At 44.4% G+C, this 19,199-nt stretch overlaps 1 protein-coding gene across 1 annotated transcript; it reads right to left on the reverse strand.

The window, feature by feature from the left end:
• Positions 1–14,609: 14,609 nt before the first annotated feature.
• LOC137313364 (NACHT, LRR and PYD domains-containing protein 12-like) lies at positions 14,610–17,106 on the reverse strand (the record flags this gene model as incomplete). Its single annotated transcript, XM_067979489.1, has 3 exons — positions 14,610–14,772; positions 14,930–15,016; positions 16,571–17,106. Coding segments are annotated over 3 exons (786 nt in total), but the record flags the coding sequence as incomplete, so codon positions are not given.
• Between the last annotated feature and the right edge of the window lie 2,093 nt (positions 17,107–19,199).

A 19,199-nucleotide genomic window follows, 5' to 3' on the forward strand; every position in this document is an offset into this window, starting at 1 on the left:
ACTCTTTTTCCCTGATTTGACCTTATTCACTGATGCACTATTACCATTAAACTCTCTGTCCCTCCCTCACACACTCTATCTTTACCCAAATCATGACATTGCTCTATGGCCTTGACTTTTCGCCATGAATAGAAGCCCCTGTCTCCCACACCACTCTTTGAGCCACGCTTTTATCTCTCTGATCTGTTTGACCCGATGCCAATTTGCTTGTGGCTCAGGTAGCAATCCAGAGCTGATTAGCTTTGAGGTTCTGCTTATTAATTTGGAACCGAGCTCCTCAAATTCCCTCAGCAGAACCTCATTCGTTGACCTACCTATGTCGTTGGTTCCCATGTGGACCTCGTCAACTGGATCCTCCCATCATGCTCCAAGAGCTGGGTGTTTTCAGTGTACATGTGGAATCTAACGTTGTGTTTTCGAATGATGTCGCCGAGCGGCAGCATGTAGATGAGAAATAGGAGGGGGCCAAGGATAGACCCTTGGGCGACTCCAGAGGTAACGGTGCGAGTGTGCGAAGAGAAGCCATTGCAGGTGATTCTCTGTCTATGACTGGATAGATAAGAATGGAACCAGGCGAGCGCAGTCCCACCCAGCTGGACGACAGAGGAGAGGCGTTGGAGGTAGGTTGTGTGGTCAATAGTGTAAAAGGCTGCTGACAGGTCGAGAAGGATGAGGAGGGATAGTTTACCACGGTCACAGTCACATAGGATGTCATGTGTGAATTTGATAAGGTGCGTTTTAGTACTGTTCCATTACCGTTTCAGAAAGAGAAAAAATGACTGGTACAAACTCAGGCCGGCAGATTGATCGGGCCTGATATGCAGATTGGAAGATCTGCCCGTTAGTTTTGAGAAACCTTTATTCAATAGATAAAATAAAAGTGCAAAAGACAAGACTGAAGCATTTGCAGCCATCTTCAGCCAGAAGTACCGAGTGGATGATCCATCTCGGCCTCCCTACGATATCCCCACCATCCGAGAAGCCAGTCTTCAGACAATTTGATTCACTCCACGTGAGATCAAGAAACGGCTGAATGCAATGGATACAACAAAGGCGACAACATTCCGGCTGTAGTGCTGAAGACATGTGCTACAGAACTAGCCGCACCTCTCGTCAAACTGTTCCAGTACAGCAACAACACTGAGATCTACCCGACAATGTGGAAAATTGCCCAGATATGTCCTGACCACAAAAAGCAGGACAAATCCAATCCGGCCGATTACCGCCCCATCAATCCACTCTCAATCATCAGCAAAGTGATGGAAGGTGTCGTCGACAGTGCTATCAAGCGGCACTGACTCACCAATAACCTGCTCACCGATGCTCAGTTTGGGTTCCGCCAGGACCACTTGGCTCCAGACCTCATTACAGCCTTGGTACAAACATGAACAAAAGAGCTGAATTCCAGAGGTGAGGTGAGAGTGAATACCGTTGACATCAAGGCAGCATTTGAGCGAGTGTGGCACAAGGAGCCCTCGTAAAATTGAAGTCAATGGGAATCATGGGGAAAACTCTCCAGTGGCTGGAGTCGTACCTAGCACAAAGGGAGATGGTAGTGGTTGTTGGATGCCAATCAACTCAGCCCCAGGGCATTGCTGCAGGAGTTCCTCAGGGCAGTGTCCGAGGCCCAACCATCTTCAGCTGCTTCATCAATGACTTTCCCTCCATCATGACGTCACAAATGGGGATGTTCGCTGATGATTGCAAAGTGTTCAGTTCCATTCGCAACCCCTCAGAAAATGAAGCAGTCCGTGCCCGAACGCAGCAAGACCTGGATAACATCAAGGTTTGGGCTGATAAGTGACAAATGGCAAGTAACGGACAAGTGCCAGGCAAAGACCATCTCCAACAAGAGAGAGGATAAACACCTCCGCTTGAAATTCAACTGCATTACCATCGCCCAATCCACCACCATCAACATACTGGGGATCACCATTGATCACAAACTTAACTGAACCAGCCGCATAGATACGGTGGCAACAAGAGCAGGTCAAAGGCTGTGTATTCTGCTGCGAGTGACTCACCTACTGACTCTCCAAAGCCTTTCCACCAACTACAAGGCACAAGTCAGGAGTGTGATGGAATACTCTCCACTTGCCTGGATGAGTGCAGCTCCAACAACACTCAAGAAGCTCGACACCATCCAGGACAAAGCAGCCCGCTTGATTGGCACCACATCCATCACCCGAAACATTCATTCCCTTCACCATCGGCGCACCGTGGCTGCAGTGTGTTCAATCCACAGGATGCACCGCAGCAACTCGCCAAGGCTTCTTCGACAGCACCTCCCAAACCCACGACCTCGACCACCTGGAAGGACAAGAGCAGCAGGCACTTGGAGAAAACACCACCTGCACGTTCCCCTTCAAGTCACACACCATCCTGACTTGGAAATATATCGCCGTTCCTTCATCGTCGCTGGGTCAAAATCCTGGAACTCCCTTCCTAACAGCACTGTGGGAGAACCTTCACCACACGGATTGCAGCGGTTCAACAAGCCAGGTCAGCACCAACTTCTAAAGGGCAATTAGGGATGGACAATGAATGCTAGCCTTGCCAACGACACCCACATCCTATGAACGAATAAAAAAAACAGTTATGAAACATAACAACGAGATATGCACCTATGTTTTATCTGTGCAATTTCTGATCTCCATTCAGACCTTTATCTGTGTTTCACTTTATATTTCCTGTCCTCTGTACAGTGTGTTTCTTTCCCAGTGACGAGTGGTACTCTGTAATAAATGTCCCAGTGCTGTGTTGACAACAAATGGTGGCCCTGAATAAACACAAAATTGAGACATATACCTGTAAAAAATCAGTGCCTTCACATTTGAACAAAATACCTCTCTCAGTGTGTCTCTCCTTCTCTGTACTTTACGGCCCATGTATGGAACAGTGACAGCTCCTGGACATGTACAGCACACAGTGGGTAAAAGGGAACCATTCACTCCCGCCCTGAACTGAAAACAAAATGTCTGCCAGCAAGGCTTACTGAGGGGCAAGGCGGCCATCTTACTGAGTGGCAAGGCGGCCATCATACTGAGGGGCAAGGCAGCCATCTTACTGTGGGGCAAGCTGGCTATCTTGCTGAGGGGCAACACGGCCACCTTACTGAGGGGCAAGGCGGCCATCATACTGTGGGGCAAGGCGGCCATCATACTGTGGGGCAAGGCGGCCATCATACTGTGGGGCAAGCTGGCAATCATACTGAGGGGCAAGGCGGCCATCAAACTGAGGGACAAGCTGGCTATTTTGCAGAGGGGCGAAGGCCATAAAAATGCAAACATTTCTCGAGGTATAGAATTGAAAAGCAGAGATATTATGTTGAACTTGTACAAGAGCATGGTTAGACCAGTAAACTGTAATTAAATCAGATAATGCTGGACACACACAACAGGTCAGGCAGCATCTGTGGAGAGAGAAACAGTGTTAACATTTCAGGTCTGTGAACAGTTCTGGTCTCCATATTATAAAAACGATACACGGTCACTGGAGAAGGTGCAAAAAATGATTCACTAGAATGATACCAGAACTGAGAGGTTATAAATATCAGGAAAGACTGAACAGGCTGGATATTTTTATTCTAGAGAAGAGAAGGCTGAGGATTGCCCTAATAGAGGTCTTTCCAATTAGGAAGGGGTTTGATATGTTAGAGGTCGGGAAGATGTTTCAACTTGTGGGGCGTCCAAAACTTGGGGCCATCAATATAAAATAGTCACTAACAAAACCAATAAGGAATTCAGGAGAAACTTTTTAACCATGAGAGTGGATGGAATTTTGGAACTTGCTCCTACCTGGAGTAGTTGAGGCGGATAGTAGAGATGTATTTAAGGGGAAGCTGGATAAGTACACGAGGGAGAGAGGAACAGAAGGATATTCTGAAAGAGTTAGATGAAGTCAGGAGGAGGCTCGTGTGGAGCATATACACCGGAATGGAACAGGTGGGCCGAATGGCCTGTTTTTGTTTAAGATTTACGTCTCGTCTTTTCGATTCCCATGGAAATAATCCTGTTTTTTCAAGTCTTTCCAGATAGGTTTCCCTTCCCTGGCCTCATTCGAGTGAATCTACATTGTGCTCTCCCTATGGCTTTAATGTTGTTTCTATAATGGGACACCGAAACTGCTCTGGAACTATGTCGTTTAACCGAATAGAATAACGAATAAATCTTCATCATAATCATCAGTCCCAGAGAGCAGTAAAACTGGTTATAATCAAAGAGTAAAAAGACAAATAACTAATAAATCTTCATCCTAGTCAGTGTTGCTGGTCTCCTATGAGATAGAGCACTCCCGAAAGGATCCCTCACGGCTGTACAAACCGATTTCAATGCGATGCCTGAACATAAACCAAGTTATGTTGTTCGAACAAAACGGTGTCCACGAGCAGTTTCCAATGTTAATTTATGTGAGCAAGTCTGTCTCTGATATAAATCTCTTTCTGGGACAAGAATATGATCCAAGAAACTACTTTTACTCATACAGTGGACAACTAATGAACACATTCCAATGAAAGTTAACAACAACTTGCATTCCCAGACCGCCTTTAATGGAATAAACATTCCCAATTGGATTCACGGAGAAGTAAAATTAATAAGAAGATATCAGGAGGACTGGCGAAAACCTTGGTCAAAGAGTGGGTTTAGGGAGGATGTAAAAGGAGGAGAAGAAAATGGAGAATCGGAGGGGATATGATTGGTTTTCAAGAGTAGAATTTCGACGACCCCTGACCAAGGAAGGAAATAGTAGGAAGGACGGCAAAAGCTTGGAGCAAGAGATGGGTTTCATGGAAGGTCTGAAAGAAGGAAAGAACTTACTTTTATCTTGCGCCGTTCTTGACCTCGGGACGTCCCTAAACAGTCAATGAAGTACATTGTTAAGAGTAGTCGCTGTGTTAATGTAGGAAACGTGGCAGCCAATTTGCGCACAGCAAGCTCCCACACACTGCAATGAGATAAATGGCCAGAAAGTCGGTTTTATAAACATTGGTTGAAGGGTAAATATTGGCCAGGACACTGGAAGGAACTCCCCTGCTCTTTTTCGAATATTGCTCTAGGATCTTTTACATCTGCCTGAGAGGGCAGATGGGCCCTCGGCTTAAAGTATCCAACCGTCGGCACCTTCGACAGTACAGCGCTCCCAGAGTACTGCCCGTCCGACAGTACTGCGCTCTTTTAGCACTGACCATCCAGCAGTGCGCCAGTCCCTCAGTACCGACTCTCCGACAGTGCAGCACTCCCTCACTGCCGACCCTCAGACAGTACTGTGCTGCCTCAATATTGACCCTCCGACAATACAGCACTCCCTCAGTACTGACCCTCCGAGAGTAATGTGCTCCCTCAGTACTGACCCTCCGAGAGTAAGGTGCTCCCTCAGCAGTGACCCTCCGATAGTCGAGTGCTCCCTCAGGACTGCACTGCAGTGTCAGCCGGGATTATATGTTCAAGTCTCTGGAATTAGACTTCAATGCACAGACTTCTATCTGACAGGTGAGACTGCTACCACTGAGCCACGTCTGACACGTGAAAGGAGGAATGGAGATGGAGGGGCTGAGGGATGGCATTCAGGAGCGTGGATCTGGCTGAAGGCACGACTGTCAGAAGTGGGACAAATGGACTGCAGATGCACAAGCGGCCAGAGGTGGAGGAGCAGAATGTTGGGGAGGGGCTGTCGGAACTGGTAGTTTATAGAGATAGGGAGGGGTGAGACCCTGAGAGATTCAAGTGTGAGAAAGAGTAAAAATAAACTAAAGGCTGAGGAGATTGGAATCCAAAGCAAGTCAGTAAGGGCTTGAGTGATTGGTGAGTGACTCACCAATCAAAAAACCAGGGGTGAGGATGGAATCCCTGGCAAGGATGTGGAGATTGTGGGGCCAAAGATCATGACTTCCCAATTTTTAACTGGAGGAACTGGTGACTCATCTAAAATCGAATGTGGACCTGACAACACAAAGATATTGGAAGGGTCAAGAGAGGCGGGGGTTTCGTCAGCGTCCATCTGAAAGCTGGTCCGTGTCTGCGGACTGTGTCACCAAAGGGCAGCATGTGGATGAGGAAGAGGAGGGAGTCAAGGATTGAACCTTTAGAAACATCAGAGATAACGGTGATAGGGTGGGAAGAGAAGCTTCTCCTGGCTCTGATCAGATAGGTGAGTGGAACCAAGTGAGGGAAGTCCCAGCAAAAGAGGCCAGTTTCCGATGAATGAGATGGTGACGGGTGGGTTGTCTGTAGGTCTGGAGATGGGGAGGGTTTTAAACCCAAGGATGAGAATTTTAAATTTAATGAATATGTAACTGGGAGCCAGTGAGGGTCAGTGAGGCCGAGCAGGACCTGGTGCTGGTTGGACACGGACATGATTTTTGGACGAGCTCACGTTTATGGAAGGTGGAGGTTGGGTGGCCGGTCAGGAGTGCATTGGAAGAATGGAGTCTGGAGGGGACAGAGACATTGATGAGGGTTTGAATGGCAATGGGCTGAGGAAGGAATGGAGGCGGGTGAGGGAATTACGGCGCCTTTGTGATGGAGGTCAAATCGGGTCACGATCTCAGCTCGGTGTTACATGGAGCCAATTTTACTGGAGCCGTTAACCAATGTAGAATAAACGGATAAACATCCGCAGTAAAATAGCGGAGAGAGGAACGTCAATGGGACACGTTCAGTGTCCGTCCCCTCATATCACCCACAGTCATTTCTAGGCTGCAATCCTCAACCTGCCCTTTAACTGTCCTCGTATCAGAGACTCACAATTCATATTTTAACTGGGAAACTGCAATAACAGAGTGAAACGGGTCTGCTCGTGTCCCTGGATTCAGTGCACACTGCGGAGACATCTGTCGAAATTATAAATGAAACACCAGGAGTGAACATGGTCAATATAGTTCTATAAAAGCTGTAAATGAAGCCGTTTATTATTGTTCGATCAGTCCTGTATGAGAACAGATTTAAACTTTATTCCTGAGAGAGGTCTGATTGAGTAATAACCTGGACTTTGAGATGTTTGTGTTTTATTCACCACATTATTTACAGCGGAGTCAAAGCTGCTGATCTAATGTGTTTGTTAAACTGACTGTTACTAATAGCAATGGTCAGGAGTATAACCGTGTCAGTGGAGACTTATCCCCTGTATAAATCAGGGCTTGTTGGAATGGATCAGCTCAGAGTGCCTGCTGGAGCTGTGGTTTCCTGGTCAACAGAAGTCAGTGCTTCTCACAGAAATGGGATATCCAGTAATATTTCTGGTACAAGACATTTATTTTCCTGTTCTTGCAGCGGTTGGAGTTCCAGGTAAGCCGTTATCCCAGCTGTTAATGACGTAAATCAGTGTTGACTCCGCTGCTGTATTGGCACATGATTTTTTCTCCTACCATGTTTAACACAGCGACCTGTTCTGTTCTATCGGTTGAATGGTGGAATATGTTAAGTCTCTGCTCTTTCGGTCTTGTAGGAGCTGCAGTATATCCATTATTACCCTTTCATATCCAACCCTGGCATTGTGACTGGATTATTCTCTGTGCTGAATGTATTGGAATCATGTGTCTGGGCTAAGAGTTGGTATCAGACCATCAGGAGATGATAACAGTTTCTTGTTGTGGAAGTAATCTGTCCTGGAATAAGTTTTCATCAATGTGTTTTCAGTGATTGATAATGAGACAGCTCACGGTCTCAGTGTTACAAGGAGGCAGTGCAGTGTCTTTCCTCCCAAATAACATGCTTCAGTTTAACAGGGATTTCAATGTATTTATTTGTGATCACTGTTATGAAATATTATTTCATTATGTGTGTATCTGACGCCGCTTCAGATGTCTGGTTACTGAACTGAGTTTGCTGCTGACTCTTTCACATCTCCTTCTCTGCTTCACTGTGGATGAATTCACTGACTGTCACTGGACTTCACTGTAAAATGAAATGTTTTGATGTTTTGTGGTCTCAATTTGCACTGTCCCTGTTGGGATCAGCAGCCCTTCTATGTACCTATAGTTTATAAGTATGATGTTGGCGTTTTGTAAATTGAACAATCGCGCCATCTATCCCCATACCCTATAATTACTGGAGAAGGAATCTCAATTATTGTGAGATCTGCCTGGGAGAGGCATTCGATTCTGTTTATTCCATGATTTGTCGATGAAGTGAACAGTGTAGGTGAACAGGTGGAGGATTGGGTGATCTGTAGAAACATTAAACTATTCCACAGAGGGTTCACTATTTAACAAACTAACACTGAGAATAGGATCGGTGGAACACGGGGCTGGGGAACAGAATGCAGGCACAGGATGATAGGATTTAATCGGATATGAAAATGGACTTGAGATAGGGATTAGAGTGAGTGATAGAGAGGGCGACTGAGAGGGAAAGCAAGAGGATGTGGTGTGAATAATTCATCAGAATGAACTGCTGAAACTTCCAGTGCAATTAAACAGAGAATAAATGAATTGAATGTATTATTATGGTATGGTCAGATTGGGTGAGTTTTTATTGTGGGACTCGCTCCTCATGTTTATATCCCTGTCAGGTCCTCAGTCTGTTTTTGTGAATGTTCCTTGTTTTTCCAACTTTACACCAAACTTAATTAAAATTTGCTGAAAAAAATATAATCAGAAATGTCTTGATCGTAATGAATTGTTCGGATACAGTACGTTAAAGTTAGGTGAATACAATAAACAACGAGGTTGATTTAAATAATACTTTTAAATTTAATTTCAAGTGAATTACAAAGTAAATTTATTGTACACATTTTATAACTACACAGGTTCCCTGATATCAATAACCACAGAAATGAACTGTTGAATGTATTAGTTGGATTGTTTTAGTGGGACCGATGGATTAGATTTCCTCTCACACTCTGCTGCAGTCTCTCCCTGTGAATCCCAGCCTCTCCTCTCACTGCATCGAATCCTCTGTCTCCTCATCCGTTGCTTCAATTTGTTCGCTTTCCCAAACAATCTGCTCCTGCCTCCCCTCCAGCTTCGACATGTCCTTTTCCTTGTCTCCCTCCCAATCTCATTCACTCGCTCGGTCTCTCGCTGCCTTTCCCGTTTCGTGCCAGCCCCGGTCGGCTCACTTAACCCAGAATAATAAACCAGCTGTACCTCCTCCTGTCCCCTCACATTCCCCACCCTTCCCCCTTTTTCCCGTCAGTCTGGAACCCAAATCCGGCTTTAATACGTTGGATTCCCGGTGTGTAAAACCCCTTCTCCCTTCCCCACCGCACTGTGCCCTCACTCAGCCCTTCCAGTGGATCCGGTGCTCACTTTATTCACTTTCTGTATCCATCTCCCAATTCTTTATTGATCATTGTGTTTAAAAACATCTCTCTGCCCGAAAGCGCTGCCCAGGTCAATCAATCACTTTCCACCCTTCGATGCAGCAACAAAGCTGGAAATTTCACCCCAGATCCTCTCAAACTGCTGCTTTGTCTCCAGGTCTGATCAGTAATTTCTCTGATTCCTTTTCTCTCTCTTACAGTTAACTTGGTGGCGATTGTGATCCTGTCCCGAGGAAAGTGCGGTCTCTCCAAATGTATCAGTGTCTACCTGGTGGGAATGGCAGTGGCCGATCTCCTGGTCGTTATCATTCGTGTGATATTGCAGTGGATTAATTCGATGTATCGCCCATGGCCATTCCTGCTCATTACTCCAGTGTGTAGTTTTATTATCTTCTTGAGTGCTGCAGCCGTCGTGGTTTCTGTCTGGTTCACAGTCGCTTTCACCTTTGATCGATTTGTGGCCATTTGTTGTGAGAAGCTGAAAACTAAATATTGCACCGAGAGAACGGCGGCTGTGGTTCTGGGAACAGTGAGTGTGCTGGGCTGTTTGGTGAATGTGCCCTGGAGCTTTACATTGAAACCTGAATATATAATTGATAATGTTCCCTGGGGTTGTGCGACTAAACCGAGCTTCCGTGCGTCCCCCGCATGGGCCGCATTTGAGATGTTTCACCTCATTTTAACCCCTTGTGTCCCGGTCTGTCTGATTTTGCTGCTCAATGTTGTGACTGTCAGGCGTATTTTAATGTCCAGTCGAGTCCGCAGGTGTCTACGGGGCCGCAGCAATGGAGAGAATCAGAGTGATCCAGAGATGGAGAACCGAAAGAAATCCATCATTTTACTCTTCAGTATATCGGGCAGTTTTATACTGTTGTGGCTGACACAGGTTGTATTTTCCATTCATGTGCGAATTGCAGACATTCGGTCTTTTTACTCCTACACTGACCCTGTTTATCTCACGCTACACACATCAATAATGCTGCAGCTTCTCAGTTCCTGCACAAACACGTGTATTTATGTCCTGACCCAGACTAAATTCAGAGAGGAGCTGAAGAACGCGGTGAAATACCCACTCAATCTAATTGTTAAATTAGTGAAATCATAGAAAGAGCTGAAGGGTTTCAAGCACTGGAACTAAATCCCATTTCATACTCCATCCCTACACTTCCCGGGAGACGGAAAGTACATTTTATATTAGCAGCACGGAGCCATTAAATGATCTGAAATATGGTTCTGATGTTATATTTTATTGAAAATCTGACCTATTAAGGCAGGATTTATTCTGCAGACGACACATGCATTTTGCTCGAAATGACGGCACGAAAGAGACCAGCTGGACTTCAACTAAATGGTCATCCAGCAAAATGTGCAAAGCTGGGATTCAAAGTAGCTGCTTTGGGCCGGATCAGAATGGGTGCACTCCAAATAAATGGTGAGAGGGAGAGAGGGAGGGAGAGAAGGAGCGAGAGAGAGAAAGTCAGTGAGTTGGAGAAAGAGGGAGAGAGAATGAGAGAGGCAGACATACAGAGAGGGAGAGAGAGAGGGGAGAGTGACTGACATGGAGACAGAGAGGAACATACAGCGATAAAGAGTGTGCGAGAGCGAGATAGTGATATAAAGAGCGAGGGAGAGACAGAAAGTGAGAGCGAGAAAGAGAGAGAGGCAGAGAGCGACACAGGGAGAGCGTGAGAGAGATCAGAGAGAAAGACAGGGAGATATTGGGACAGAGAGACTAAGAAAAACAGAAACACAGGGAGAGAGACAGAGAAAGACAGAAGGAGAGAGAGACGGAGAAAAGAGTGGACAGAGACAGAGAACACAGGACAAAAGAAATATAATGATTAAATAGCGCAGAAAATTAAAACAGGTTCACATGAAGGGGAGAGGGTCTGTGACAAAGAGAGAGAGATAGAAACAAAGAGCAGTGGAGACAGAGGTTCACAGAGCTGTAGATAAATAAAGTGAGTTTGTTAGACTGGAGAGAAAAAATAAAGAGAGAAAGAAAGAGTGAAAGAAAGCATATATATGCATATAATGAGAGAGAGCAAGCAGACATGAATGGAACGAGAGAGAGAGACTAACAAAGAATTACAAATTGATGGAAGTAGAAGTGGAAATAACAAGGTAGAATAACACACAGAATATCAACAGAGATAAACGATATAAACAGAGAACAGACACAATGAAAGACGGACAAAAATAACTATGTAATCAGCCTGGAGTGTGTGAGAGTGCTGACCAGCAGAACAGCAGCAGATGAAGCAGGCCAGACAGTTCATGTTTGTTCTGGGGTATCACTCTTGTGGATTTAATTTTGCCATTTCTAAAGGTGATGCCTTGAGCTGCACAATAAAGTCACTCAGTCTTGTGTACCTGACCCTGACCATTACTTACTGCAGGAGTTTCCCAGCTGCTCTGTGTAGTAAAAATTCATCTGATAATCGAAAGCCTGAGATTAAATCGGCTTCAGCATGTCTGAAGGAAAAGGACGCTTAAAAGGTGGAAGGACTGTTAGAAGGATTGTTAATGACACATTGTAAAAGATCACACAGGAGAGGATAGATCACCATAGCAACAAGAACGATTCTAGGAGGGCTCGAGGTCGTTTGAACACCTGCCGACTTAACTTGGTTACGTTGTGGACACTGAGAGAAAACAAGTGAAGTGTCAATCAATCGTGGGTTGTATTTGTAGGAACCTGTTGTTGAGAAGCCACCGTCCCAGAAGTGTGATTCTCTATAAAAACGGTCTTAAAAAGCTGGGCCAACATCACCTTTCGCTTCCTGGCAGCACCACCTCACCTGGAATCTTCCTGACTGCTCGCTATCTCCCAGCTTGATGCCTCGATGCTGGTTTACAGATTGCCTGTGAAGCAGATGACCTGTCTAACAGAGAAAGTCACACTACACTACAACGGTATCCATCAAAATACCTGGAATCTTCTCAGCAAGTCTAAAACTTTCGTTGTGGGCTTAGTCTAAGATAGACATTTGATTTCCAAACGGTTATGCATTTTGAGAATTGAGAATGTGTTGTTTAATTTTTGCTAAAGCAATTCTAAATCGGGCATGAGTCCAAGATGATATTTAAATTCTAATGTCATTTTTTCTATTGAATTAATAATAAATGATTGTTTTCGTTATAAAGCCATGGTTTGTGCCTGAAGTTTGTTTAGGATAAAGAGCCCATTAATTAAACGTGAAACTAAACCTTGTGGAGATAAAAAGGCATTGCTCCAAATTAAAGTGTAAAATCACTTTGCACCTTTTTGCTCCTCCATCTGTACCATGTGTAACGTTTCCAGTGAGCTGCTGGATTCTGTATTAAATAATATGTATTTTACCCCTTCTGCAGTGTTAATCATCTGGACAGGGTCCCGTAGCACTCTCCTGATCTGTTACTGTTAAAATACTGTTATTGTTTCAGATAAAAGAAAAATATGAATAATGGAGAAATGAATTAAATCCCAGATCAGAACTACATTCAGATTGTGTCCAATTTTACTCTGATTTATTTAATAGAAGCTAGAATTACATTATCTACAGAAAATGGCTAATTGGACCTTTCCTTCGAATGTCTGGTCTCTCCTTTTCTGTAACGATTAAGTCCAAATAACCAAATGTTAATCCATTTTTTTGCAGAAGTTCACATTTTGATGTTTAATTTCCTCACTGCACCGCTGTCTTTATGTTAAACACCAGCTAGTGCCAGTCTCACTCCGTTTGTATCTTTAACTATAGTGCAACAGTGATTTAACACGAACAGCAAATGAACCCTCTCCGTGTCTCTCACCAGAACAAGCTCCACCTTGCCCCTCAGTAAGATGGCTGCCTTCCAGGTGACCATCCAGCCCCGGATATCCTGCAGAATCAGCGCTGTGGGACCGGGTGACTGAGTCTCGTGACCCTGTCGCTGGGCCTCTGACGTCACAATGGGAGACGACGCTCGCTCAGCTCGAGCTGGAAACCGTTAAAGGGCCGTTAGGATTTGAACCTGGAGCGCGGCCGGTTAAAGGGGAGGGACAGAGAATCGGCCAAAAATGTTCATATCATGAGACCAGGAATGGTTATAAATTGAAATGTTCATATAATGAGACCAGGAATGGTTATAAATTGAAATGTTCATATAATGAGACTAGGAATGGTTATAAATTGAAATGTTCATATAATGAGACCAGGAATGGTTATAAATTGAAATGTTCATATAATGAGGCCAGGAATGGTTATAAACTGAAATGTTCATATAATGAGACCAGGAATGGTTATAAATTGAAATGTTCATATAATGAGACCAGTAATGGTTATAAATTGAAATGTTCATATAATGAGACCAGGAATGGTTATAAATTGAAATGTTCATATAATGAGACCAGGAATGGTTATAAATTGAAATGTTCATACAATGAGACCAGGAATGGTTATAAATTGAAATGTTCACACTCCCACACTCAGTCTGGGTCTGGATTCCTGCAGTGACTCCAGGTGTCTCTCTCCGTTTGGACTGAACCGATTCTCCCCCAGCCTGAAACAGATTAAAGATTAAACAGGAAATAAACAGATTGAACAACAGTGTGAATAACAGGGAGACTGGGGTTAATATTTCAATAATAATTACAGACAAATATTACCCATAAAAGGGACTGAATCCCACTGATATTTTATTTAGTACATTAAACACTAACACAAACACTCACCAGATCCGCTCCAGACTCCTGCAGGTCAGTATGAGGGAGCGGAGAGCGGGGACAGATCGGTCTGTGAAGGAGTTTAATCCCAGGGACAGATCCGTCAGTGACCGGATTGTACTGAGAGCGGAGACGAGATCCTCGGTACCAGAATCTGTGAGACCGACATTCCATAGACTGGGGATCAGAGAGAGAGAAATAACAGGAATCAGGGAAAATCCTCAGTGTTTATTTGTATTATTATTACTTATACTGACATTAATGTACCGTGTTCGGTCTCCAGTTATTATAAACACAATCTCACACAGTCTGGTACTTACCGCAGTTCCTGTATTTTACAGTCCGGGTTCCTCAGAGCCTCAGACAGTAGTTTCACTCCTTAATCTCCCAGTTTATTGCCACCCAGGTCCAGAATCGTCAGTGACGGGTTTGTGCTGAGAGCGGAGGAGAGATCCTCGGTACAAGAATCTGTGAGATCGTTATCCCATAACCTGGAGATAAGAGTGAGTGAGAGAGAGAGAGACAGAGAAATAGATAACAGGAATCAGAGAAAATTCCCAGTATTTATTTGAATTATTGTTACTTGTACTGACATTAATGTATCGTGTTCAGCATCCAGTTATTATAAACACAATCTCACACAGTCTGATACTTACCGCAGTTTCTGTATTTTACAGTCCGGGTTCCTCAGAGCCTCAGACAGTCGTTTCACTCCTGAATCTCCCAGTTTATTTTTACTCAGGTCCAGATCCGTCAGTGACCGGTTTGTACTGAGAGCGGAGGAGAGATCCTCGGTGCAAGAAGCTGTGAGATCGTTACCACATAACCTGGAGATCAGAGAGAGAGAGAGAGACGAGCAGAGATAACAGAAATCAGAGTAAATTCCCAGTATTTATTCATATAATTATTACTTATACTGACATTGATGTACCGTGTTAGACATCCAGTTATTATAAACACAATCTCACAAAGTCTGATACTTACTGCAGTTCCTGTATTTTACAGTCCGGGTTCCTCAGAGCCGCAGACAACGGTTTCACGCCTGAATCTCTCAGTTTATTTCTCTCCAGTCTAAACACAACCAGACAGAGAGTGAGAAACAAACTGAATCCAATCCCCGATCTGACACAATTTCTCTCTGATATTACAGAAAACACTGAAAAATCTTAAGGAAATTAATAAGCAGATTTCCCTGTCACTGACAATGAATCTGACTCTGTCCAACGCCCCATAGATTCAGGGACTGTCAGTAAATGTATTTATTAAATAAAGTGCTGTCTGTGTGAAGCCTATAAATGTCCCTCAGTCCGGTCTCATTCCCTGATGATCAGAATTACCCTCCTGGAGGTCAGTGACCGGTCCCGTCATGTTTGGGGAAAGTTGGGTCATTTCAGCTGCTTTTTAAATACTAGATTTTATGGGAATGGGGCGATTTTCCCTGAATTAAGTGATAAAGCGGTGATTAACTGTACTTTATGCAGTATTGTATTAATCTGTGTAATATCTTGGGATGAGTTATATTGTGAAACGGCCTGAACTGCTGCTGTAAAATCCGTCCCACAGGATTTTATGTAATTCTGTCCTGTTACAAGTTTTAAATGTCCCTGTACTCCTAGTTTATAGGGGAGGGGAGTGTCCCACTTTAATCCCATTAAACTGGCTCAACATTTATTTCAGGTCTAACGGGCCCGACAGTTTTTGGGGAATTTTCTGAAGTTCCCTGCCCGAGCGGGGCCTCAAGCACAGGGGGCAGATTATAGGAAATTCACGGGTCCAGGGGTTCAGTGCCGCTGGTTTACCCAGGAGCCTCCTGCTGTGTGTGAGGCCCCACCGCTGGCCGGTGTGTGTCTGTACTCCTGGGCTAATACCCCACAACTCGTTAGATTGGAACCTTTTCAAAGGCAGATTTTAGTTCCCAAATCCCACTGAAGTGCCGGCCTGGATTAATGAGCGAGGGGCCTGAACCCACGACCTTCTGACTCAGAGGCACGAGTGCTGCCAGCTGGGTGAAGAGATGGTGGATGTATTGGAGAGTGTGAAGGGCTGTGTCATTGATGAGTTAAGATAACGGACCGCCGTCCTGCGGGGAAAGCTCAGCTCGCCCACTGCCGGTTGACTGCCCGAAAGCTGTGTTTTGCTCTTCGTTACTGAATGTTTGGTGTTTCTGCTTCCCTCTCCTACTCACGTTGACAGTCCGGTGACTGTCACTTGTCCCCACACCTCGGTAAGAGGGTGGGATGTTCCAAAACACAGGCTGCTGCAGTTAGTGTCGGCCTACGTGTCAGTAATAGTGAGCAGGAGCCTCTTCAATGGACGTATCTCAGGCAGTGAGAAAAACAGCAATAAATATAATTTATTGCAATTAAATTATCAGACTCTTTCAGTGACCTGTATTTAATGATCTGATAAAGACTGTATAATTCAGACTTGTAAACAAGGATCCATTTTAGATTCTCCAGTCCTTCGGGAATTACTAACCAATCCTCTTATCATTTGTCATATTTGTATTGAATCTGCTTCTCTCTGATTTATCTGAACTGTTTGTTTCCCTTAATTACGGAGCAACAATACAATCCGGGACTGTTCTACAATTGGCCTAACAGTTAGAGACAAATAAACAGTTACCTCAACACCTGGCATTTGTGCAGTGCGGTTCCCAGACGCTGGAGTCCTTCACACTGAATGGAGCAGTACTGTAGATCGAGGTATTTTATTGTATCACAGAGTCCAATGACATGAGACAGCACCGCACAGTCAATCGGGGTCAGTTGCAATCTCTCAAATGTAAGTGTTTTCAGAGATCCCACTGTGACCCGAGCCAGTGTTTCATTCTGAGACTCAAACAGATAGTGGAATGTATTCAGGAGATTCCTTTTACCAGTGTCACTGCCTGTCTTTCCAATCTGGCCTTCAACCTTCTCCTTCACCCAGTCAATCACTGCGCAGATTGTTTGATGAAGAAATGGTCCCAGAAACTCCTCCAGGGGTCGAGCTGACTGTGAGGAGGAGAGACCAACAACAAAACGGATAAATATCTCAAATCTCCCATCTTCCTTGCTGTGGGCTTCACTGAGGAGTTTCCCGATGTCCCCTGGATCTGGAGTCAGGAATTGTGCGAGTGCGGCTGCAAACTCTTGGATGGTGAGGTGGGGGAATGTGTAAACCACACTCTGGGCAGAATCATCTCTCTCCAAAAGTTCCATCATGAACCCAGACAGGAACTGGGAAGGTTGCAGATTGTACTTGATGAAATCTCCATTTCTAAACACAATCTTCTTCTCAGAGACTCCAGTGAAGGCCATCTCAACGATCTTCAGTAACACATCACGGGGGGATTCAATCTCTCGGCGATGGTTTTTCAGAATGTTGTAAATATAGTAGGAATATAGTTGAGTGATGGTCTTGGGAACTCGCTGCTGTTTCCTGTCTCTTTGTGTGAAGAAGGGACCCAGTGACAGACCGAGGATCCAGCAGTAGGAAGGGTTGTAACACATGGTGTATAGGATCTCGTTCTCCTCCACATGTTTGAAAACAGCTGCTGCCACCGCCTGATCTTCAAAAAACTTGTTGAAATAGTCCTTCCGTTCCTCACCAACAAACCCCAGGATTTCAGCCCAGACACTGATCTCAGCCTTTTCCAATAAATGTAATGCAGTGGGGCGGCTGGTCACGAGCACTGAACATCCTGGGAGCAGCTTGTGCTGTATTAAACTGTACACAATGTCAGACACTTCACACCAGTCTTCAGGATCTGTGCAGATGTAATCAGCCTCTGTATTTATACAATTGTAATCAAAATCGATACTGTCCTTGAATTCATCTAAACCATCGAATATAAACAGTAATCTCTCTGGGTTCTTCCAGAGCTCTCCCAGTATATTCCCAAAGTAAGGATACAGATCCAGTATCAGATTCCTCAGGTTTATTCTACAGCTAATCGCGTTCAAATCCCGGAATTTAAAACTGAAAACAAATTGAAAGTGTTGGTATATTTTCCCAGTGGCCCAGTCAAAAACAATCTTTTGTACCATTGTTGTTTTTCCAATCCCCGCGACTCCGCTCACTGCTGCTGAACTTCCAGATTTGCATTTTCTCCGGGAAAAACTGCTCTGGAACAATTGATCAGTTCGGATTTTTTCCAGTTCTCTCCGGAGATGTTTCTTTCTCCACTCTTCATGGTCTCGACCTCTTGCCAGCAGTTCATGTTCCACAAGTGTCCGATCTCGAACAGTAGAAATGACCGTTAGCTCAGTGTATAGATTGACCAGCTGGAAAATCTTAACCTTCTCCTTTATTAGGATCGTGTTCACTCTCAGTGTTTCAGTTTGGACCCGGAGTGTTTCCTTGTGTTTCTGTTGAACATCTTCAATTAGAACAGACAGAAAGTGGTTCTCAATGTTAGTTGCATTGACATAAAAACAAATTCTCAATATCACTTTAAAATTTTCCGAGATTGAATTCACAGCTTCAATAGAGGTGCGAGCAGGAAATTAAACTCAGTTACTGAAAACCTCGCTTGAAAGTGAAGAATGGTGGAGAAAAGTTTCAAATCCTCACTTGATTCTAATATTTACTGAGCATGGAGACTTCTATAAAGGTGATATTTTCCCTCTGATGATTAATATTATCAGCCCTGCCCTGTACCATGGACATCACAATACAAATCCAAACGGGATTCTGTTATACGAAACTAAAGGCTTCAGAGGAATAATTTATGAAACCGTCAGTGGTGCTGACCTTTTGCGGAAATGGGAAATAGGTTATAGTGTGCACTGGCAGAGGGACAGACTGTGAATGGACAGAAGTTCCACTGTTATTGTATCAGACCTCGGACAGGTTATCTGGGATATTGTGAGCACTGGGAGAGGGGCTGATTGAATAGACAGGAGTTAAGTTGCTGTTGTTTTCGGACTCGGTGGGGTTTTCTGGGATATTACGTACATTTCTATATTCACCTGTTCGCAGTTAACGATCACTGCCATTGTGAAGGTACAGAGGGGAATCAGAATGATGATGTCAGGTACTCGGACTTTTGGTTGAGGGAATGGTGAGACAGTTTGGTGTATTTTGTTTGTGCAAGCGAATTCGGGATTGAAATGTTTCAATGGAATTCACAACATTAGTAAGAACATAAGAACATAAGAAATCGAAGGAGTAGAAAATCCGGTCTCTCGAACCTGTGCCACCATTCATTAAGGTCATGGCTGAAATATCTCAAATCCACTTGCCCACCCTGTCCACATATACATTGATT

This window comes from Heptranchias perlo, unplaced genomic scaffold (genome assembly GCF_035084215.1).
Source record: "Heptranchias perlo isolate sHepPer1 unplaced genomic scaffold, sHepPer1.hap1 HAP1_SCAFFOLD_47, whole genome shotgun sequence".
NCBI classification, from domain to species: Eukaryota; Metazoa; Chordata; class Chondrichthyes; order Hexanchiformes; family Hexanchidae; genus Heptranchias; species Heptranchias perlo.